The sequence below is a fragment of the Coturnix japonica genome, chromosome 1 (genome assembly GCF_054131305.1).
Source record: "Coturnix japonica strain WE chromosome 1, WE-NBRP24, whole genome shotgun sequence".
Lineage (NCBI taxonomy): Eukaryota > Metazoa > Chordata > Aves > Galliformes > Phasianidae > Coturnix > Coturnix japonica.
The window spans coordinates 46169689-46193089 of record NC_140663.1 but is presented as its reverse complement, the minus strand read 5'-3'; the positions used below and the strand labels follow the sequence as shown (position 1 = coordinate 46193089).

Here is a 23401-nt window from a genome sequence, read left to right as displayed (position 1 = left end):
AGCATGGTTTCACCAAGGACAGAGCTTGCCTGGCCAGTCCGGTGGCCTATGATGGAGTGATGGCTTTGGTGCACAGGGGAAGGGTGATGGATATCATCTACCTGGACTTCTGCAAAGCCTTTGACATGGTTTCTTCTCTCTAAATTGGAGAGGATTTGAAGAATGGACTGTTTGATGGATTAGGAATTGGTTGGCTGGATGCAGCCAAAGGGCTGTGATTAAAGGTTCTGTGTCAGGGTGGAGGCCGTTCACAAGTGGTATCCCACAGGAGTTGGTCTTGGGACAGGTACTCATCAGCGTCTTCATCAGTGACACTCTTGCACCCCCATACCTCTATGTGGGGACCAAGGGGGTAAATCCCTCCCCACTGTAAGGGTAGAGCAAGTCCGAGAGTGCCTCCTTAGACTGAATGAGTATAAGTCTATGGTGCCAGATGGCGTGCATCCCAGGGTCCTGAAGGAACTGGCTGAGGTGGTTGCTGAGCCGCTCTCCATCATATTTGAGAAGTTGTGGCTGTCAGGTGAGGTCCCGGATGATTGGAGGAAGAGTCACGTCACTCCCATTCACAAGAAGGGGAGCAGGGAGGACCCGGGTAACTACAGGCCGGTGAGTCTCACCTCCGTGCCTGGGAAGATTATGGAACAGATCCTCCTGGACAACATGCTTGATCACATAAAGAACGAGCACGTGATCCGAGACAGCCAGCAGGGCTTCACCAGAGGAAGGTCATGCTTAACTAATCTTGTGGCCTTCTATGATGGAGTGACGGCGTTGGTGGATGAAGGGAAGGCGACCAATGTCATTTACCTGGACCTGAGCAAGGCCTTTGACATGGTCCCCCATCACATCCTCATCTCCAAATTGGAGGGAAGTGGATTTGATGGGTGGACAACTAGATGGATAAGCAATTGGTTGAAAGGCCGCAGACAGAGGGTGGTGGTCAATGGCTCTATGTCCAGGTGGAGGCCGGTAACGAGCGGTGTCCCTCAAGGGTCTGTCTTGGGACCGGTGCTCTTTAACATCTTTATTAATGATATCAATGAGGGAATGGAGTGCACCCTCAGCAAGTTTGCTGATGACACCAAGCTGAGTGGTGCAGTCGATATGGTTGAGGGAGCAGATGCCATTCAGAGGGACCTTGACAGGCTGGAAAGCTGGGCTCGGGTGAACCTAATGAGGTTCAACACGGCAAAGTGCAAGGTTTTGCACTTGGACCGGAAGAACCCCAGGCACCTGTACAGGCTGGGAGGAGTTGTCCTTGAGAGCAGCTCGGCAGAGAAAGACCTAGGGGTCCTGATAGACGAGAAACTTAATATGAGCCAGCAGTGCGCTCTGGCAGCCCGGAAAGCAAATGGGATCCTGGGCACCATCAGGAGGGGGGTGGTCAGCAGGGATAGGGAGGTGATTGTCCCTCTCTACTCTGCTCTTGTGAGGCCCCATCTGGAGTACTGTGTCCAGGTGTGGAGCCCTCAGTACTAAAAAGACATGGAGATTTTGGAAAGGGTCCAGAGGAGGGCCACAAAGATGATCAGGGGGCTGGAGCACCTCCCCTATGAGGACAGGCTGAGAGAGTTGGGTTTGTTCAGCCTGGAGAAGAGAAGGTTGCGGGGTGACCTCATTGCAGCCTTTCAATACCTGAAGGGAACTTACTCCCAGGAGGGGAGTAAACTCTTCGAAAAGGCTGATAATAGCAGGACTAGGGGAAATGGTTTTAAGTTAAAAGAGGGAAGATTTAGGTTGGATGTTAGGGGGAAGTTCTTTACTAAGAGAGTGGTTAGGTCCTGGAACAGGCTGCCCAGGGAGGTTGTGGATGCCCCGTCCTTGGAGGTGTTCAAGACCAGGTTGGACGGGGCTCTGGGCAACCTGATCTAGTAAAGTTGTATGTGGTGGCCCTGCTAGGCAGGGGGGTTGGAACTACATGATCCTTGAGGTCCCTTCCAACCTGGGTGATTCTGTGTGATTGTGTGTGTGACACAGATTATGGCATCAAGTGCACCCTCAGCAAGTTGAGTGGTGCAGTCGATATGTTGGAAGGAAGGGAAGCTGTCCAGGGAGACCTAGACAGGCTGAAGATGTGGGCCCAAGTGAACCTAATGAGGTTCAACAAGGTCAAATGCGGGGTGCTGCATGTGGGACAGGACAATCCCAGGTATTTATACAAACTGGGGGAAGATCTCCTTGAGAGCAGCTCTACAGAGAAGGACTTGAGGGGTCCAGGAGGATGAGAAACTGGACATGAGCCAGCAGCCTCCCAGGAGGCTCACTGTTCCATTTCTGTTTTTTGCTCAGAGGGAAAGATAAAAACTGTCCACAAGTCATGAGATGTCCCTTTTTTTTCCACTTCTTGCTCATCAGCAGTTGTGTGCTCCCTAGCCATCTTGCCTTCAGTGTTAGAGTAAGACCTTTAGTTTTGGACACTCTCTGTCTCTTTTTCATTTTACCTGATTTGACACAGATCTAGAGATAACGCCATGACACTGTATACATGAATTATCTCTTTTCTTGTGTGTGTGTGTGTTGTATATAGAATGCTGTTGTGTACTTTCTTTGTACCCAAAATAAATACCACCTCTGGGTGTACAAGTAATTTTCTGAAGGTGTATGTGTTTTTCTACATAGGCAGCCCAGGATGATGGAAATTTTGAGTATCGTAGGAAAAAATGAAAATTATAGGACAGAGGAATTTGCAATTTGACCTGAGGTCTCCTATGTAAAGTGCTAAAATACTCTTGAATATAATTCTAAGTAGCTACAGTGTAATGAGTATTTTGGGGGAGAATAACTTACATATCTATGTATATCTTTCTTAAGCATGAATAACCAAGAAATTACATACAAGTCTTATTATTAGATTATGAAAATATGGATTCATATTTGTATTTTCATTAGCAGGTATGTACCTGGATAATTTCTTAGCCAAAGAACATATTGGCAGCTTGACAACTAAAGCAGTCCATTATAGTATAAACTGAAGTAATCTAGTATTGCAGCTGTGCTTGTAATGGTAAAGGGTTACTCATGGGAAGCCTCACATTAGATTTTCATCTGTTTTTTTGTTGTTGTAAAAAAGTTGGATGAGAGACCAAGAAAGATGATAAATCTTTTGTTTGGAAAGATATGTTTAAAATAGGCATTCATAACGAATCGCCTATTGCCATAATTTGTTGGTTTTCTTCTCAGTAGTTGCCCTTTAACTAGTTCCATTAAGACTCTAGGGTAAGTGTATCCAGTAGCCTAGTAAGAGATGATCCAGGGAAATTACAGGTGTGTATACTCTGGACTTAACAAAAGAACATCTGTACATACTACCTCTTACAGATACTCTTTTAGTAGATGTTTGATTACTTGATAAATTCCTTAAATGTGACCTGCATAAATAGGATGAAAAAACAAAAACAAAAACAAAAAAAAAAAAAAAAACCTTTGAGGCTAACATGCTCCGTATATAGAGAGTATATAGCTCAAAGTGTATCTCTGTTGAATGCTTACAGAGTACAGGACATAGTGCAATATATGAAATTCCATTAACAGTCTTGTGGGTTTATTTTCAGTTGAACTTCACTTCAATTTTAGTGAACTCTACAAAGTCAGAAATAAAACTGAATCTGTGACTCATTAGTGGGCATAGACTGTGCTTCCCTTGGAAGGAGCCTGCAGAGTAAACTCCATCTTTATCAGATGTTTGAGAATCCACACATAAGCAAGTTGTTCTAAGTGTCCTTAAGGAGGGGCAAGCATTAAAAGATATTAGTTCACAACAGATCGGAATGTTGAGAATGCAATGATGAGTCATAAATTTATAGGAAAATGGCCTTAAGTTGTGCCAGGGGAAGTTTAGGTTGGATATCAGGAAAATCTTTATAGAAAGAGCTGTTAAATAAGCACTGGAATAGGCTCCCCATGGAGGTGGTTGAGTCGTCTTCCCTGAATGTGTTTAAAAAACGTTTGGATGTAGTGCTCAGGGACGTGATTTAGTAGAGGATTGTCAGAGTTAGGGTAGTGTGGTTAGGTTGCAATTGGACTTCATGATCTTTAAGGTCTTCTCCGACCTGAGCTATTCTATGATTCTGTTCTATGATTCTTTTCCCCATACTGAACAGACCCAGGTTACTCAGTCTTTCCTCATATGCAGGATGGTCCAGGCCCTTTATTGTCTTTGTGGCCTTCTACTAGACTCCGTCTAGGAGATCCCTGTCTTTTTTTAACTGAGGAGCTCAGAACTGGGCAGAGTAGTCTAAACATGGCCTCACCAGGGTGGAATAGAGGGAAGATCACCTCTCTCAACCTGCAGTTGCAGTAGCTGTTTTCTATCTGGATTGCAACCAATTCTGCTTGTTTTCCATGCCATGTGCATTGGTATAAAGGCACTTCAGCTTGGGCGCATTATCTTCTCAGAGAAACCTTCCCTCATTCCTTTAGGACAATTCACATTTTTTTCCCTGCTGCTTCCTGAAGTGTTGGTGCTCCCTGGCTTTTCTCTGTCAGTCAAAAGTATATCTCCATCCACTGCTGAATCTAGTTTAAAGCTCTGCTAATAAGATCAACCTAGTCATTTCCTCATGCGAACTGTCAGCTTGCTCCAAAAAATTCATCAAGCCCGGCATACTAGCACTCATGACACCCAACTCTGCCCACAGGCCACAGGGAAACTTCCAGATTTTGGAGTTCCCTGCAACTGAAGGTTTGGGTAGTATTCCTGGAATTTTCATTCAAAGAATCTTCGTATGGTAGAAAGGATCAGTGGACATGAATCATAAAACATTGTGGAAATGGGTCATAAAAGAACTGTGTTATTAGTCTTTTTCAGATGCCAAGAGCACTTTATTTGTGTAGAAACAACTGCAGTAAAGAAGAGAGTATTGCAAAAATGTTGAGAAAGACAAGAGGCTATTTCACTTACATTGCTTTTTTTTTCATATACCATAATGAAAAAATTTTCATATTGAAAAGGTAAGACAATGATTCACTGTACACAGATAAGAGATATAATGTTATTTTAGAACCTGAAATGTTGGAAAAAGAGACCAGGACAAAAGAATACGTAGCCACCTGACTCTGAATCTCAGAAAAAAAAAAAATTAATAGGTCTTGCAATTATTTTACTCTAACAAATGGGTACTTATGATGCACTAATAGTGTTTAGATGGGCATGGCTAATAAATCAAAGACAGCACAGTTAATGATATAATGATTTCAGAAGAACAGAAGGAGGTAAACTAGGCATAGATCAAGAAAAGACAAGAGAAAGCTACTAGAGTAGGAAGACAACAAGGACATGTGGGAGGAAGAGGAGATGCTCACTTATCTCTTTTTCACACGAGCCAGACAAGTTGGGTCAGCAAAGAAAAATCCAGAATCATAAGGACTCACAACAGACAAAGAACTTTGAATACTCTCATATGTGAGGAAAAACCCTTTATCATTAAGTTTAATGATATTTGGATTGACATTAGGAAGAAATTATTTACTCAGAGAGTGGTGAGGCACTGAAGGACATGCCTCATCTCTGGAAGAGTTCATGGCCATGCTGGATGGGGCCCTGGACAGTCTGATATAGGGGGTGGCAACCTTGTCCACAGCAGGGGCACTGGAGCTCAATGACTTTTAAAGTCCTTACCAACCTAAGCCATTCTGTGATTCTCTGAAGAGTAGATTTGACACAGAACTTTAATAATGCTGTTTAGAATATCACAGGTTTAATGAAAACACAACTAACTGTCTACTTATGATTTCACTACACAATGATCACATATCAGATGGGAAGTTCTATATCAGCCATTTTAAGCAAGTATTAAAAAATAACCAGCTTTCAGTCCCATTGTAGTACATGCAATACTCTTGGCCATTCTTCAGAAGACCTGCCCTGTGACTGGTAGAGAACCTTATTTCTTTAACTAGATATGGTGTTGTTGAGAGTGATTAGAAGAAAAAAGTTAATTTTGAGTTTTATTATCAGTTTTGCATTTCCTCTGGATTCTGCTACTGGCAGAGTAATGGAAGTTGAGCTTCCTGTAGATAATAAACCTATAAATCTGATTGTTACTGAATAATGACAAACAACAGTAATGCTTTGAGAACTTATCAAAAAACTTATCTAGGCTACTGGGACATTATGACAAATATTTATTGAAGTGATGATGTTTTAATTACCTCTATTACTTCTTTGCTTGGCCTAGAATGAGGAGCTGTGGGGCTGGAAACTCTGAGAGTTTGTAGATGATTGCACAAATATGTGCAATAAGACATTCTTTCAAATAATACTTTTGTCCTTCCTACAGAAAACTTGCACGGGTTGTGTTGCTGGGAGATAAATTGGTAGCCCTGACTTCATCTGATGAATCTTAAAAAGTAGAGTTCTGCCATCCAGTGGCATTTAATTAGATTTATCAGTATAAATTACATGCCTAGGTTTAGATAAGGACATCTAGTTTAATTTTGTTTCAGCACCAATACAGTGAGAATATTACTGCAGAACTGGGAATTTGCTTGAGAAATTCCTTCCTTTCAGAGAGCAGAGGAAGGAGTCAATGATTAAACCTTTATTTTATCTCTTTGCAGTTATGCGGCTGTGGGCTCCTGGGCGTGGGCATCTGGCTGTCAGTGTCACAAGGAAACTTCGCCACATTTTCTCCTAGCTTTCCATCACTTTCAGCTGCCAACCTAGTCATTGCCTTTGGCACAATCATCATGGTGACCGGCTTTCTGGGCTGCCTAGGTGCTATCAAGGAGAATAAGTGCCTACTTTTGAGTGTAAGACATCAATGCTTATTTCTGTGAATACTGTTGCTTTGTGATTATTTTATTTAAAAATATTTTCACTAGTGCAAAGCAGTCCTGTGGATCACTAGCATTTCCCTTAACTTATTGTCTTCTGTAGGGTTGCAATATGACATTACGCAGGTTTGGTCACAGTAATATCACTGGTGCTTTAGCATATGCATCCTTGTTACTGTGAATTCTTATGTATTAGATGCCAAAGTACATTACACAGTTACCTCTGAATGAACATGAAGTGTGGGGTCAAATATCTCTTTTGAAAATGTTAGAAGAACTGACTGGAAAATCTTAAGCACAACTGTTTTTGAATGCCAGTCATAATAAATAGCTCATGGCTATTTTCTACTTTGTCTTTAGATAAGACCTGTGTCAGAGATTGGTGGAATGCATCTGACCTGAAGTCAGGGTCACTGCCTGGTATTACCGTTAAAAAAGATTTTAAAAAATAGTAATCTGGTAATTGACAACATTTGTCCAGCAAGGAAGCAGAGTTTGAGAACCCCTCTCAGAAAACATGCAGTGAATCTCTTGCATAAACTCAGGAGGTTTCATCATGATCCTCACCACTCTGAGGGTGAGAGAAGGGCTTCCAAAGAAGACAAGTTCCAATTCAATTGCAGTTTGTGAAACACAGGTTCTGTATTACCAAGGTTCATGTGAGTTTTTTCACGTGTAAATGTCTCCCTTATATGCTGTTGGGGAGCAGCTAAGCAGTATAGTCTATACCACTTAAGCAAATTAACTGGAGGAGAAACATGCATTTGCTCACTCTCTGCTGGTGTGGGGTTTTTTGTTTGTTTGGTTTGGTTTTTTTGTTTTGTTTTTCTTTTGTTGGGTTGTTTTGTTTTGGGGTTTTTTGTTGTTCATTCTCACAAACTACAGTACCAACAGAAACAACTTTTTTTTTTTTTTTTTTTTTTTTAAGTGTATGTTTGTATTCTTAAAAGGCTCTGAAGAAGTCTTTTGATACAGATTATTGTATGTTTCTGACTTTTTGAGTACAGCACATCACCCTCCATTTCTCCCACTGTGTATATGGGGATGCCATGGCTATGTGACATACCTCTAGTAGTTAGAAGGTTGCTACTAGACATGAAAAGTAATGAGAAACTGTTGAAGCTCATACTTGGGCTGCTCCCTGCAGAGAGAGATTTCAACCACAGACAGTTAGAAATAGAAATGCTGAGTCATATAATGACTGTTCAAACAGGCAGTCAGATCTAGTTAATGCCTATGTATAAGGGAACCATTCCTGTGACACATCTCATTTACCTCTGCAGTAACGGGTGGCATTTGTTCTGTAGATTGTTTGAGAGAAAGAGATTGACTTTGTGCACTGCTGAAAGTTGAAAACTGATAGTAGAGAAAAATCTGAGATTTAGAGATTAGTAAACAGCGTGCTTCCTCACTGATGGTAAGACATACAGGAACTTTAGTGACAAGATAGTATTAACAATTAACATACTTGAACAATTTGAATTCAATCTTGCATATTTTTAGCAGTAGAGAAAAGGCTTGGAAAACAAGGCCTATAATATCTCCAATTCGTAGCTGTCTATTTTGCAAGTGTATATTCACAGTGTTTTTCTTTGTTCTAGTTTTTCGTCATTTTGCTGATAATTCTCCTGGCAGAGCTGATATTACTCATTTTGTTCTTTGTTTATATGGACAAGGTAAGCAAATATGACACACAGATTAATTATCTTTACTAGCAGGGAAAACAGGTTCCAGTTGCTTTTGTTTGATGAAAACACTTTCATTGAGGACTTTCTTTGCTCTTCAGTTTGGCAGAGGCTTAACCCTTAGGTCTTGGCTGTTTTCTGTAAGCTGCTTCTGGGAGAAAAGGAAGAGAGGAAATTATAAGGAGAGCAAATAGGAGAAAACATTTTCCTCCCTGAAATAATAGGCATAGTCCAAAGCCTTCTGTTTAGTCTTATCCTAAAAGTTACCTATCAACATCCTATGTTGATACTTATCAACATAGTTATTTGATGTCTCTGCAAAAAGCTAATGATCTTATGGATCTGGGTTCTGGGAGGTCCTGGTTTGGACTTGGTTATCTTCTTAGGGCCAACCCTTCTACAGAACTGGAGGAGCAAGGAGCAAGTTTGGGGAGTAGATGAAGAGGCAGCTTCTCATAAACCTGCTATCTGATGATGGTTAAGTCAACAGGTAATGCTGACTGGCTTAGCAGATCAGTAAGACTGGAAAAATTCTGGCAGAATTGGAGATCTCTGTTAAACATAGGACAGAGCATATCCAGACTCATTTCAAAAAGGATCTCTTTCCATATTGTATCTCTTCCCAGGTTGTCATGATGATGTCTGCCACTTTCAGGGAGTTGGGGTGAACTTCTTTTTTTGAATAAAATGTGAAAGAGGAATGAAATAGATCTTACAAAATAGTTGTCCTCAATACCAGGATTTATACATAGGCTAACTCTTTCTGTTTTGCCAGCTCACAGCTGAGTTGGCAAGCTGAGTTGGCAAAACTGCAAACTGCTTCCTAGCCTTTTTCCAAATCTCCTTTGTATTTGGCTGTCAGAGCCAAGTTGCACTCCTACTTACATCCAAAATTTCAGGCGTGAACAGAAATTTGTAAGAGAAATAGGACATATGAGATCTCTTGTTAAGCATTCCAACTACTTCCTTTGAAGCAAGAACACTTTTGAAAATTTTAAATCCTGCAAGCATGTTCCAACAAACAGAAGGATGATAATGCCTTTTCACAATTGATTTCATATTGGCCATTAATTATACCCTGCCTGAACTTATGCAAGGAACAACTAAGTTTAGTTTGGGAGATGGAGACTCTGGTTTTAGGATATTAGCAAATTTATGTAGGCCGTAAGTCACTGTCTGGAGAGGCTTCTGTGATATATTGCCAACATCTGTCTGTGACAAAATTAACATAAGCTCAGCTTATGCTGATTACTTCAGTTAGTTTGGATCAGATAACTATATGATAGACTCTTACTAGATGGGAAGGTGTTTAAATTCTCATGAAAATTAATCCTGGAGTAATTAATCTGAGAGACTGACCTCGCCTTGGCAGGTGCTTGAAGAGACCTTATGAGAGTATTGAAGCTAAGAGAGATCTTTTCTGCCTGTGTTAATTTTGTATGTGACAAAAGAAATGTATTCCATATTCAGGTTGTGCAATTAGGTCCTTTCCTACAAATAGCAGTGCACTGACGTTCAGTATTTGTATGATGCAGGTCAGTGAGAGCGCAAAGAAGGATTTGAAGGAAGGTATGAAGCTGTACAATTCAGAAAATAATGTTGGACTGAAAAATGCATGGAATATCATTCAAGCAGAGGTAATTCATTTTCTCATTAGAAAAAAATAGCAATCTGGCTACAAAGGTTGCCACAGTCTGTTAATTCTAGCATCTTTTTTCAATTTAAAAGATGGCTAATGCAGGCTTTTGTTTTGGGTCTTGCACTCAAATATCCAGGAAATACTCTGAATGTCAGGATCAAGGAATACTTTGTAAGGTGAAAGTTGCATACCTTTGTCTGAGAACTGTGTCTTGTCAAAGTATAGTCTGTAATAGAGTAAAAGTAACAAAACCTGTATATTTAGAACCATTCAGGACTTGCAGGCAAATGCAAATTACCTTATGTTTTGGCATTTGGGCTTATGAATCTGAGACAAAAATGCTAACACACGTTGGATATAGTACTGCTTTGTTTTTGTTCTTGTTTTTGTTGTTTCCTTATTTCATTAAGTATTTGCTTTTAGCTATCACTAGGCACAAAAAACAAAACAAAACAAAAAAACCAACAACAACAAAATAAATAAATTGAAAAACAGTGGTTTAGAGGCTGTAAAGAAGAGCCTCACCTCAGTGCCTGGTATGATTATGAAAGAGATCCTGAAAGAGATATTCCTGGAAACTATAGTAAAACATATGAAAGATGGTTAGAGACAGTCAACATGGCTTCATCAAGAGCAAATCATGCCTGATGCAGCTAGCAGCCTTCTCTGGATGGAGTTACTGCATTGGTGAACAAGAAAGGGCTACTGATGTCATCAGCCTGGATTTCTGTAAGGCCTTTGGTACAGTCCCCTACAGTACTTTTACAACTAAATTGGAAGCCTATGGGTCTGATAGATGAGCTGTTAGATGGCTAAGGAATTGGCTAGATGACTGCATCCAAAGAATCATAGTCAATGGCTCCACATCCAAACAGAAACCAGTAATGAGTGGTGCTTCTCAAAAATCCCTTCTGGGACCAATATTACTAAATATCTTCATTACTGACATAGGCAGTGGGATTGAGCACCCTCAGCAAGTTTGTGTATGACACCAAGCTGAGTGGTGCAACTAACACTTCAAAGGAAAGAGATTTCATCCAGATGGACCTTGACAGGCTTGAGGATTGGGCCCTTGTGAACCTCTTGAAGTTCAACAAGGACAAGGTCCTGCATATGGGTTGAGACGATCCCTGATATCAACACTGACTTTAATGAATTTATGGAGCACAGCTCTCCAGAGAAGGACTTAGGGATACTGATGGATGAAAAGTTGGAAATAAGATGGAAACGTGCACTTGCAGCCCAGAAAACCAGTTGTATCCTGGATGCTTCAAGAGAAGTGTCTAATTAGTTGAGAGAGATTATTCTCTCTCCCTGCTCTTGGGAGACCACAGACTGGAGCTCTTCAAGTTCAAAAATGCAAGGACATGTGCTATCTATAACTACCTGAAGGGAGGTTGTAATGAGCTGGGGGTTGACCTCTTCTCTCGTGTAACTCGTGATAGGACTAGAGAGAATGGCTTCAAGCTGCGCCAGGGAAGATTCAACCTGGATATCAGGAAATACTACTTCTCTGAAAGAGTGGTCAGGCAGTGGAATGGACTGCCCAGGGAGGTGGTGGAGTCACTGAACCTGGAGGTGTTCAAGGAACATTTGGATGTTGTGTTCAGGGACATGGTTTAGTGAGAACTATTGGTGGGTAGATGGTTGGAGTGGGTAATCTCATGGGTCTTTTCCAACCTTGGTGACTCTACGATTCTATGATTCTATGTTACATCAGATCCAAAGAAGAACCACAAAAAATGATCAGAGGCTGAAACTTCTCTCCTATGAAGAAAGGTTAAGTGAGTTGGGTTTTTTATAAGCCTGGAACAGATAAGGCATCAAGGAGACCTTATTGCAGCCTTCCAGTGTATAAAGTCAGTTTGTAAGAATGACTGAGAAATACTTTTCTACTATACTACCAGGATATGTAGTGACAGAACAAGGGGTAACGGTAGATTTAGGTTGGATATAAGGAAGAAATTCTTTATGATGAAGGTGGCTAGATACTAGAGGAAGTTGTCCAGAATAGTAGTGGATGACTTGCCATTAGATATGTTCGAAGTCAGGTTGGGTAGGGCTTCAAGCAGTAAAAGATATCCTTGCACTTTACAGAGAATATGGAAATAGATGACCTTTAAGGGTCCCTTCCAACCCGAACCATTCTATGATACTATGATCCTAACTAAAAGTTTGTGATGATGTACTTTTCACAAATTGTGTACAGTTAAGATAATTTATTAATCTTTTGCCATAGATGAAATGCTGTGGTGTAAATGACTTTACGGATTGGTACCCAGTACTGGGAGAAAACATTGTCCCAGACCGATGTTGTACAGAAAACTCTCAAGACTGTGGACGGAATTCCACTGAATTAGTGTGGAAAACGGTAAGGCCAAGTCTTAGAGAGGGGTGGGAAGGAACAAAATAGAGGGAATGCATATGAAAGAAACATAACATTGAGAATTCAATTTTCATCTTACAGGGATGTTATGAAAGAGTTATGACTTGGTTTGATGAGAATAAGCATGTTCTTGGCTCAACTGGGATGTGTATCCTTATAATGCAGGTAATGCTGGTATGATGTGTATCAACACAGATTTGACTTGCTCTGAACACCCTTGTTTCTGTTATGTGAAAAGTGGTCCTCAACTGCTTTGAGTTCGATCATGTTCTCAAAAATGTCAGATTTATTTTATGAGCTTATTTGAGACTTTATCTTTGTAAAGAATACAGGTCAGTCATCATGCTGACCCTCAAAGAAGACATGCTACAGTGGGGTTTCCTTATTTGCATTTTGACTTCAGAGCACTGCTTTGGGGTTACCAGTTTTAGTATCCGTTTGTTACCTTGTATTTTAGAGGACTGTACTTTTTTAAATTTGGAAGCAAGTTCTGGAAATTCCCAAAATGAGTTAAATCATGGCTACTGAACTGAATAAGTTAATATGTGCTTAAAAAAGGCAATACAGAAGTATCAACATAGTCAAATATTGTTTGGGCGCTCCTGCATAACTGCTGTACTCTGTACAGATTGCCAAAATCTGATGTTTTCAGTCAGAGGTTTTTGGTTAATCAAGCACAAGATTTTGGGTAAAAGAGTGACAGACCTGTTTTTCTGAATTTTTATTTATTTATTTATTTTGGATGTGTGACAAAGACCCCTGAGAGATTTTTGCCTCATAGATGTATCGTAGATAATACATCTTCAGGCACTGCTGTGTGCCTTCATAATATGCATCCTGGTTTACTGATCAGCGTTGAAGACTGAGAAATCTGACTAGTGTAGAATGACTTTTAAAACTGAAGTTGGACCATAAACACAGGTAATGTAATTTTGGCCATCTTCTTGTACTGAAGCCTTCATTGTTTGCTTTCCTTCAGATTCTTGGCATGGCCTTCTCCATGACACTCTTCCAGCAGATTCACAGGACTGGCAAAAAATATGATGCCTGAAGCCTCTGAAACATTATCACATCAATCCTTCTGTTTGATCATAAAAATGAACAAGAGAAGTGACTGCAGAGAGTATCAAGCCAAGCCCTGCTGAGTGAATCCGGCCCACTGACTGGTCTACTTCGTTGTTACTTGTACAGTTATTATCACTACTTGTTATTTGATTCGTATGTTTGTCTGTTTCACATTTGCCATTAATTTGCCAAAGAAAGGGAGAAAAGCTCCCCCAAAAATGGATTTTCTACACAACATCTTAGATCTGTTCTAAGACTATTCCCTTGATTTAAGAAAACATTTTGCTCTACCAATACATGCTAAATGTGCAACAGTTACATATGTTAAACTTTAAGGGAGAATTCTTCAAAGTCTTCCATTACATTTTCAACCCTCATGTTCAGTTTACTGGAAGTCTTGTAAAAGCCACCCTAACTGGGAGTCCTAGGAATTGGAGCTGCTTTGCTTTGCAACTTCTTGTACCTGATGTATACTATTTTGTTATGATAATTATGGTTATTATTATTATGATAAATATAGCTTAGAATTTAGTAGCCTGGTTGATAGCTTCTTACTGTATCTGTTTTAACACATTTATTGTACGTTAGGTAGAAACCACTGTGCAATCTCTTGAGGACATGTTTTTCAGAGTTGACAGTTGGGGGGGATGGGTAAATAGAAAGTTTCTCAAGTTCGTGAGGAGCTCCCTACACCTATGAGGCGAAATTTCAGTGTCTTTACCCACCCAAAAAGATTGTGGCACTATAATTGATGGCCCTTGTTAGACTGCTTTGGTGTTATGCTACTTTGAAATCTGAAAGTATTGGCTAAGTGAGTGAATTCTCCTTGGCATAAAGGAAAAAGTTTGCAGTCTGACCTTCTGGTCACTTGGCAGCAGATTTCATATACTGTATTTTCTGTTTCAAAACATTTGCCTAAAGCATGGCGTGCTACTGGATATTAGAAGGAAGGGTAGCAATTTTATTAGTTTTGTCATGCTGTGCCTTTCAGTGAAGGGGCTCCCTCAAAGAGATGACAGCTATCTCTCTGAGCTGGAAAAGGTGTCCCTGGACAGAGAGGAACATGAGTTTGGTTAAAGAAGACCAGATTCAGAAAAGGGGCAGTATCCAAAAGAAACTCGGAGAGACTGCACTGTCACACCTTCAGCACAGAATTGGTTCATGCTGGGAGATTGCCAAGTCTACCTAATGAGGTGATCCAGCGTCAACTGGGGTGCAATGCATGATTTTTAGCCATATTCTGGCTACAAATTTTGAACTTTTTTTTTTTTTTTTAAATGAGATCTTTCCTAAGTTTTATAGTTTCATGAAAGAAGAAAAGGCCATTGGAGGATGTTGTGATTTAACTCCAGTCAGGGCTCAACTCAGATCTGAAAGGAATTCTACTGCTTTTATTAGTGGCAGTTAGAGGGGATCTTTGTAGGTTACCTCATCCAATGTCACTCTCAAAAGAGAGCTGTGACCTATGTGAGCTGGAGTTGATTATGATGTTATTAGACTGAATAACAGAAACTGCTGAGGATGGAGATTTTATGCCTCTGTGGTATCCCATTCAGAACCGTGCCATGTCAAACTACTCCTGTGGAGAGAAAATAAATTTCTCGGGAGGAGAAATACATTTCTCTTAATGCCCAGTCTGAATATTTATGCTTTAAACTCTTAAAATATATTGGTTTCATTGTATAATTCAGCCAATCTTTTCATAATGGGCTGAAATAACTGTTGGGCCGCTTCCTATCTGGGAAGTATGAGTATCCTGTTTATCTTCCTAGTAGGTTCTGTTTGCATTTGTAAATTGGACAGCAATAGCATTTTGTGTGGACTCTGTGTGACTTTTTGAAGTTCCTTTGAGCTCAGTGTCACAGAAGGAGTGTGAGTGCATAGGACAGAGAGATGAATTTGGATTTGGGGTATTACAGTGAAGAAAGCAGTTGCTAATCTGAAAGCATGGCCTTTGACCACATGACCATGATGCCTAAAGTTTCACAAATCTCTTGTTTCCCACTGAAAAACACTGTATGGGCTCAGCTGTTTTAATTTGTATTGCCTTTGAAGGAAAGCACAGTAACTGAACCCAGTTTTAATTCAATTTCTAACAAAAATTGGGACCAAGAACATCTGAGCCTCATTGGAGATGTTGCTCAACAAAGAAGGGGCTCTGATGCCCAGTGTACTTGCTGCTACATATAAGACTATATACAAAATTACTAAAATGTGTTACTATTTCTACAAGAAAAGACAGAACAGTTTTCATCTAATGGCTCTATTACATTCTCACTCTGCGCAGAAGTGCTTTGCTTTCTTTAATTTTCTCTGGAGTTCAAGAAGAAGGTGCATCACATAACATCTGTCCTTTTGGGTTGCACAGTGGTACCTACTACAACTTAAATTTCAATCTACATATAGTTTTTGTACAAAATAAATAAATAAATAAATAAATAATAAAATTTTAGTGGAAATAATAGGAAAGCTTTAAAAATTTTTGAAAAACTTTATGAGTAAAACAGAGAAGAAATGCATAGTTGCGAATTCGACTATTTTGCTTTCCCTCCAAACTTTTTTTTTCACAGTTTAACAGTAAGTAGCATAGATCCTAATCTAAAGATTACTTTTATAATTCTAAACACAATATTAATTGAGGTAGTTACTCAAGCTTTGTGTATTCATCTCTGTGAAGCCACTCTACAGCAAGGTAGTCAAGAGCAGGGCTGATTTGTGTCTCTAGCTAACTCACTGATGTGGGACAAGATGGACATCCTCAAAGGAGAGGAAAAGTAATGCCATTTTCTAGGCAACAGAAACAGCCTTGAAAACTGTGAGGCTGCATCAGTAAGTTTATCAGGGAAAGCACTGGCTGTCTTGTAATTGTTTGGTCAAGGGGAGCTTTGTCTCATTCTTGCTTATGTTGATGGGTGGCTGTCTATGTGTTTTCCCCAAACATCATTTTGGTTATTTAGCTGCAAGTTTTTAGCATGTTTATATATTTAAAAAAATAAAAAAAGTAATGATTCAGTAAAAGTATATTTAGTATACACAAATGTTGATTTGTATCAATACATACTTCTCTGCAATTCTAATTCAGGAAAGCACAGTTCAAGTGTGTGAAAATGCTGATTGAGTATTTCTTCAGATCATAGCATACCTGCTGTCTCACTGTGATTTATGTTTGGAAGCTGCATCAGCACTTAGCAGAGACATATTGAGAAAACTGCTTGAAAACTGTGGAAGTAAAGGCAGTGAATTATGTTCCCTCTTGGTGGTACCCAGGTTTTTACTTAAAGGAATTGAAGGTGGAGAGCACTGAAAAGAGCACACTCTATACATAATTAATTAGCATGTGAGATTTTACAAACAATGGCATAAGTAAGTTTATCAGTACATCAGATTAGATGTATGCTATGCATTGAGTTCTTGGACAATGGTCAAATTATGCCAGCTCTCTTACCTGTGTCCCTTCCCACTGTCTCCATTATTATTAATATACATGGACTAAAAACATACACAGGAGAAGTGCAAGCTGAAGACAGCAGAATTGCTCCTTGTGGTCTTTCTTGGGCAGTATATTGGTCAGGTAAAGAGAAGACAAGAAAGGAAAGGGTATTTTCGAAACAGATGTTTTTTGGGAGCAGCATGGAATAGGGCACACTTTCTGATGTAACTTACTTTTAGAGGGTTGAACAGCTTCATCCAGTAGCCTATGTGGGGAAACATGGAGATGTTTGCCTGCAGACTAGTCAGCCATCTGTTTTGCAGTAGTTAGTAGACATGAAGAAACAACATGCCATTCCTACCAGGTGATGTTTGCACCAGTGTTTCTTCTATGCAATACCTTTTTTGCCTTTATACAAAAGCTTTTTTTTAATAGGATGATACACAAATAAAGGATATTTTTAAAGGTGCTTCTTGGAGCTCATTTCTTTCCCGCCCTTTTTATCACTAAAAAATAAATACACACAAAAAAAATACCTAAAAGATGACTCACAGAGATCCATCCCTACATGAATGTCACTGAGATTCTGCAGGAGTTGCTTGAAAGGACTGGTAAACAGTGAGCCATTTGGGCAGGGTATAAGAAGGATGTGGCTGAAGCAGAGGGCTGAAACCAGAGAATATGTACATAGAAATGGAGATATAATTAGTCAGAAGGAGAGGACTAGAATTTGAAGCCACTTAGGGACAAAGAGGGAGTGAATAGTTTAGAGTATCTAGTGTTGAGTGGGTGGAAGCTAGTAAAGTATGAGCTCTGAAAGTATTGTGTCTTGCAATCCAAGGACTGGAAGGAAACTGGAAATTTCATACTGTTTAGTATGTGAGTTTAGTGTGAATCCAAGAAATAGATGTGTAGAAACTTAACAGCAAAGTCTTGTTACTGTTAAGTTAGATGGTCTTTATTAGCAGCATCAGGAAGTGCTGGGGATACTTCCACCATAAGCACTTCAAAGATTACATGATTCAGAGTTCATTATATTTCCACAGATAGTACATATTCATAAATTACACATGAGATAATTAATATATACACACTTACCTCAGACAGTGATTTATGAGGTTTCCAGTCTTCTATTCCATGGTCTCTTCTACCATCTATTATCCTTTTAGCATCATGACAGTCCTTGTACTTCATCCAGTGATCTTTCTTGCTTGTCCTCTAGATGAACTTTCTTCACCAACACATCAAAATAGTAGCATTTGTTCACTCAGCACTTGGCCATTATTAGACATAGACATCTGCTTGTCCTTGGATAGAGGTAAGTTTGGCAACTCATCTATATTTGATAGATAGACAGACAGATAATAGATAGATAGATAGATAGATAGATAGATAGATAGATAGATAGATAGATAGATAGATAGATAGATACTGGGGAGTTAACCTGCCCTTTAGTGATATATACTGGGGTGCAGAAGGTAAAGAGGATAGTGAGGAGTATCTTGATGGCTGCCTGTTGCACCCCAACCTAATCACAGAGTGAGACAATTTGGCCTTGTGTGGAGGTCCTAGCTTTCATTTTTGTGTTTCTTTTGGTGAGGGTCTCTTATCGAAACAGAATAGGGGCTTACAACATGCTTTCTAGTTAATAATACTACATCCATACTATTTGCAACATCTAAAAGCTATTAGAGTAATGCAAGAATCAATCACATAATACAACAACTATATTTTTAAAATATGCTACTAAAGTATATGGTATTTCTACTTTTTTCTTGTCAGATACAACAACTATATTTTTAAAGTATACTACTAAAATATATGATATTACTACTTTTTTCATATCATCTGTTTCTAAAAACAAGCAACAAATTACTTTGTGCTCTACTTCAAATCAAGTGGAAGAAGGCTGGAACTGGAAGTTTCACTGCAGGCTAGAGCTGGAGAAAGTATGTGAGGTGAGAGCTGAGGGGCCTGGAATTGGAGACTAATTGCAGACAGAATGAGAAGACTAAAACTTTGCCAGAAGAAGAGGAATGGGTATGGAAGCCATATATACTAAGAGAAGGATAAATAGAATTTGGAGTTGAAAAGTATGTTGGAGGCAAGGGTATGTCTAGAGAAGCACAGAAAAGATTGTCATTGGAAGATGCACATTCTGAGGGAAAAAGAGACGAGAGGTACAAAACATTGTAAGATGATTTTGTAAGAAGACAAGAGGAAGAAGGCAAGAGGATATCTGTGTTGAGAGAGACTTAATGATACTATGATTTCATTCATTCTTCAAGTGACAACAGTTTTCAGAGAAGAAATCTCTTTGCAGCTTTCACTTGGTTTTAGCAGCCCCTTCCCAATCCGACTCCAACTGCAGCCTTTCTGTCAGCCCTAAACAGAATCCAAAGTGACCCATAGTCCAAAGACTCCAATCCATGAATAGACTCAAACAGATGGGCTCTAATTACAGACTGCATTACCTTTTTCCGTCCCTTACTATTCCCATTGCACATGTAGCACTCTATATTCTCTTTAAGTATCTTATTGGTTAAGAACCTCCCCTTTCTCGAGATCCTCAGTCTTCCTTCATTGCCTGGACCTTTTCAGTACCACTGTAATATGTTTTTGTGCTTTCTTCTGATTATCAGCATTTACCATAACAAGTAGGCCCTTATAGGATCCCACTTTCACCAGAAACTTATTTTTTTCTGAGGGAAATTTTATTTGTAGCTGATGCTTTTGTTTTGGCAGTCTCATTCCAGTTGCACTTGTCATCCAAAATCCAGAAAGAAAACTTGAAATCCAGTGCGGTGTTAGAAAGCAGCATTCCTTTTTTCCTCATGATATGTATCAGGCAACTTGACAAACATGCACACACTCTGAGTTCAGGTTCTACATTTAAACAGCTGAGACATACATATACAGTACATTGACATACATATTGATTCTTTTCCAAGAACTTATTAATATATGCTAATATCCCTCTGAGCATGTGCAGTGGTGTCTTGGGTGGTCACTTACTTTATCCCTATTTTTCCATCATTAGCTTCATCGCTTTTGGCTGACCTTTACCTGGTTTTCCCCAGTTTAGCAAATTTCCATTGCTTGTTAGGCCACAATGAGCAACTTCCAAAACAATATATGGGAAATCTGAAGAAGACGTCCTTGTACCTGTTAAGTGCAAAAGATAAAAATAGTCTTTTATGACTCCAGTGCTTCTTGTGACAAGACTGTTCACAGAGACTAAGAAAAGAAAACAAGGCTGTTCACACATTAAGCAAGGTTGAAATCAAAAGTTTTAGAACTAGCACTCATGGATTCCTTTTGTTAAACAAGCATATTGGTCCTTAAACTAATATACTGACCCCTATTGCTAAACCAGCCTATATCACAATAGAGTTATGACTTTTAAATATAACCTAATTCCACAAGTTCCACACTCATGAGAGAGTTCTTCTGCAGTCCTGACTTTCCTTTGGCAGGTTCTTTCCAGCCCCACTCCAACTTCAGTGGTGTACTCAACCATAATCCAACCATAATCCAAAGGACCTTACTCTCTTCTCAGATGTATTACTGAGAAAATATTTTTTTCTGCAGCCATCACTTTTCTTTAGCAGTTCCCTTCCAGCCACATGACAAATGTAGCATTTGTAACACAACTTTATCTCAGTCCTAGCCCTGTGCTGAACTATGGTCCTGGGGTAAGATTCCTCCTTTCACGGGCTCTGTATTACTCCTCAGAAGCAAATATGAGTGTTTTCTACTTTTGGCAGCCCTACTTCAACTGTAACACTATGCTTTCTCTTCCTCCACCCTAAACTTTCTGATTCTACCTTGTGATTGAGAGAAAATCCTGGGACCTAGCTTCCTGGAAAAAAAGTCCGTGTTCCTTAGGGAATTCTTCTATGGACCAAAGTTTATTTTGGTAGTCCATTTCCAGCAGCATTGCAACTGTTGTGCTGTGCTTTCGCTCTCTCAAATTTCTTAAAAGTATGGATGCTGATTGTAGAGAGATCATTTACTTTTCTGAAGCCAAGTGGCTAAGCTGAAGTAAAATGTTAAGTAATTTTATGATTTGTGAAATGAAATTAAGTCATTTATGGAAACAAAAGGAAAACTTGTGCCTGAACTTGAAAATCATAGAATCATAGAACAGCTTGGATTGGAAGGGACCCCAAGAATCATCAAGTTCCAACACCTCTGCCACAGGCAGGGCCACCAACCACCACATCTTGTACTAGACCAGGTTGTCCACAGCCCCATCCAACCTGGTCTAGTGCACCTCTGGGGATGGAGCATCCACGTCCACTCTGGGCAGCTTGTTCCAGCACCTAACCACTCTCTGTGAAAAACCCACCTTTGACATATAATCTAAACCTTCCTTCTTTAAGGTTAAAACTAATCTGCTTTGTCCTATCACTATCCACCTGAGTAAAAAGTTGATTCCCCTGCATTTTATAATCCCCTTTTAAATACTGGAAGGCTGCAATGAGGTCTCCTTGCAGCCTTCTCTTCTGCAGACTGAACAAGCCCAGCTCCCTCAGCCTGTCATTGTAGAGAGTAAGGGAGGTGCTCTAACTCTCTGATCATCTTTGTGGCTCTCCTCTGTAACATCTCCAACAGCTCCATGTCTTTCCTGTATCAGGGTCCCCAAGGCCATGCTGGTTGTCTTGGATCACCTGCTCATCTCTCACATGCATTAACATGTTTCCTAGAAGGATCACAGAAAGAGTAATGCTTCATTATGCATCTTGAGAACTCTCTAAGAAGTGCAACAGTTCCACCGAACCAGACAATGATGCACAAATTTCACAAAAACAACACAAATTTTATGCTTTTGTTGCTCCTTTTTACATTTTAATAAAAATATATAAAAAATAGGTTTTCTTACTTATCTACATTAACTATATTTTGTATGCATCCCAAGGCAATTCCTCTTCACTCATTTTGGACCAGGCATGCCAAAAGGTTGGACACCCATGCTGTAGTCAGAGTTGCTCCAGGTAGTATCACTGGTGTCCTCATGGAAGAAATAGCAGGGAGTAAGAATCATAAAGGTGGACATATGTACTCTCACAACAACATCCCAGATCCAGACAAACAGCAGTCTCCTCTAGATGACAAGCCAGGTTATCAGATTGGCCTGTCGACTGCAGAAGGGAGTTGCACACTACTGTCACTTGCCATTTCTTTCTGGAGATCTTGCATCACAGAGTGAATTCACTCAGATGCTTCACATGAAAGCATAACTAGCTCATCCTCATTTTTGAGAGTAGTGAACCCTGTAGTTTTAAACCTGTATGTGGGCCCTTCCTCTCAATGCCAGAGGTCAATACCTTTCACTCTTTGCCTTCCCCAGAGGTTGTACTTAGCATTTTATTAGGAACAGACTCTGCTGAAGTCTTCAAGCTGTTGCATTTCTGAGAAGATCATGTCTGTCTCTCTCACCTGATCTCATCTTTCTCCAACAGAATATTCTAATAAAAGAGAAATAGGTCTGAAAGATCTGCAAAGATCAGCAAATTGTTTTTGAGAGCCTGGCAATATAGGAAACGATTTGTACATGTTCCAGAGAATAAAGAGTAGCCTCAGAGAGGAGAAAATATTGGAAATATAGCCAGAAGTCTCAAAGAAACTAGGATAATTGATGAAATACTGAGACAGACAAAGATCACATTATAGTCTCCCAAGTGCTTGCAAAGCCCAGACAAAACAATGAAAACAAGCAGAAGCCAACAAAGCAACAGAGTCTGAAAGAAGTTCATAGAAAATGAAGCAGTCTAAAGGAAAGTAAAAAAGCCTGTAAGCTCCAGAGGGAATAAAATGTTGCAGTGCTAGAGAGGCCAAAGAAATCAACAAGAAAAATCACCCACCCAGAGAATACAGAAGAGCCTCTGTTATAATACAAGAGCATCGCAGAACTTAAAGGGGCTCTGGAGTACCCAAGGGTTTTTAGAGGAAAACAAAACAGAAAAAGACATAAAGCTTGAAAGTACCCTAATAGGAATATCAAAGATACTCTGTAAAAGATTCAGAGAATACAGCGTAGCCTCAAAGAGGCAGTAAAATAATACTAGTAGAAAGGCTAAAAAGAACCATGGGGACCACCACAGACCTTGGAGATGACAAGAAAGCAGAAAAGATTCTGGAAGTTCAGAAGGACAACAGAGAGTACCACTGCAACTTCTAAGAAAGGACAGAGGATAAAAGAAGGATGGAGGATAGCCCAGGAGCAGGGAAGAAAAAATGAGGGAGGCTTTCTCCCAGGAGAAAGAAGAGTAGCTGCTGAACTGCCAAGAATCTTGAAGACAGTCTGAAACAGAACCAGAAAACCCAGATGAACTTCTGGAAGGTGAAGAAAAAAGAAGCTGTAGAAAGACTGGAAGTGCTTCAAAGTCAGCTTAGAAAGGGAAAGGAACAGACTAAAA

The 23401-nt window shown here is 39.8% G+C and overlaps 1 protein-coding gene across 10 annotated transcripts in view; it reads left to right on the top strand.

Annotated features, from left to right (window-relative positions):
• The window catches only part of TSPAN9 (tetraspanin 9), a 136255-nt gene extending 118807 nt beyond the window's left edge, over positions 1–17448 (top strand). For 7 of the 10 annotated variants that reach the window (XM_015871566.2, XM_085517782.1, XM_015871555.3 and 4 more), the window contains 6 exons: positions 6559–6750; positions 8376–8450; positions 9995–10096; positions 12338–12469; positions 12566–12649; positions 13464–17448. In XM_015871566.2, coding sequence (XP_015727052.1) covers positions 6559–6750; positions 8376–8450; positions 9995–10096; positions 12338–12469; positions 12566–12649; positions 13464–13535 — 657 coding nt within the window. In that variant the 3' untranslated portion in view covers positions 13536–17448. The remainder of the gene's footprint in view (positions 1–6558; positions 6751–8375; positions 8451–9994; positions 10097–12337; positions 12470–12565; positions 12650–13463) is intronic. The other 3 variants (XM_085517785.1, XM_085517777.1, XM_085517790.1) reach the window with 2 other exon arrangements.
• The last annotated feature ends 5953 nt before the right edge of the window (positions 17449–23401 follow it).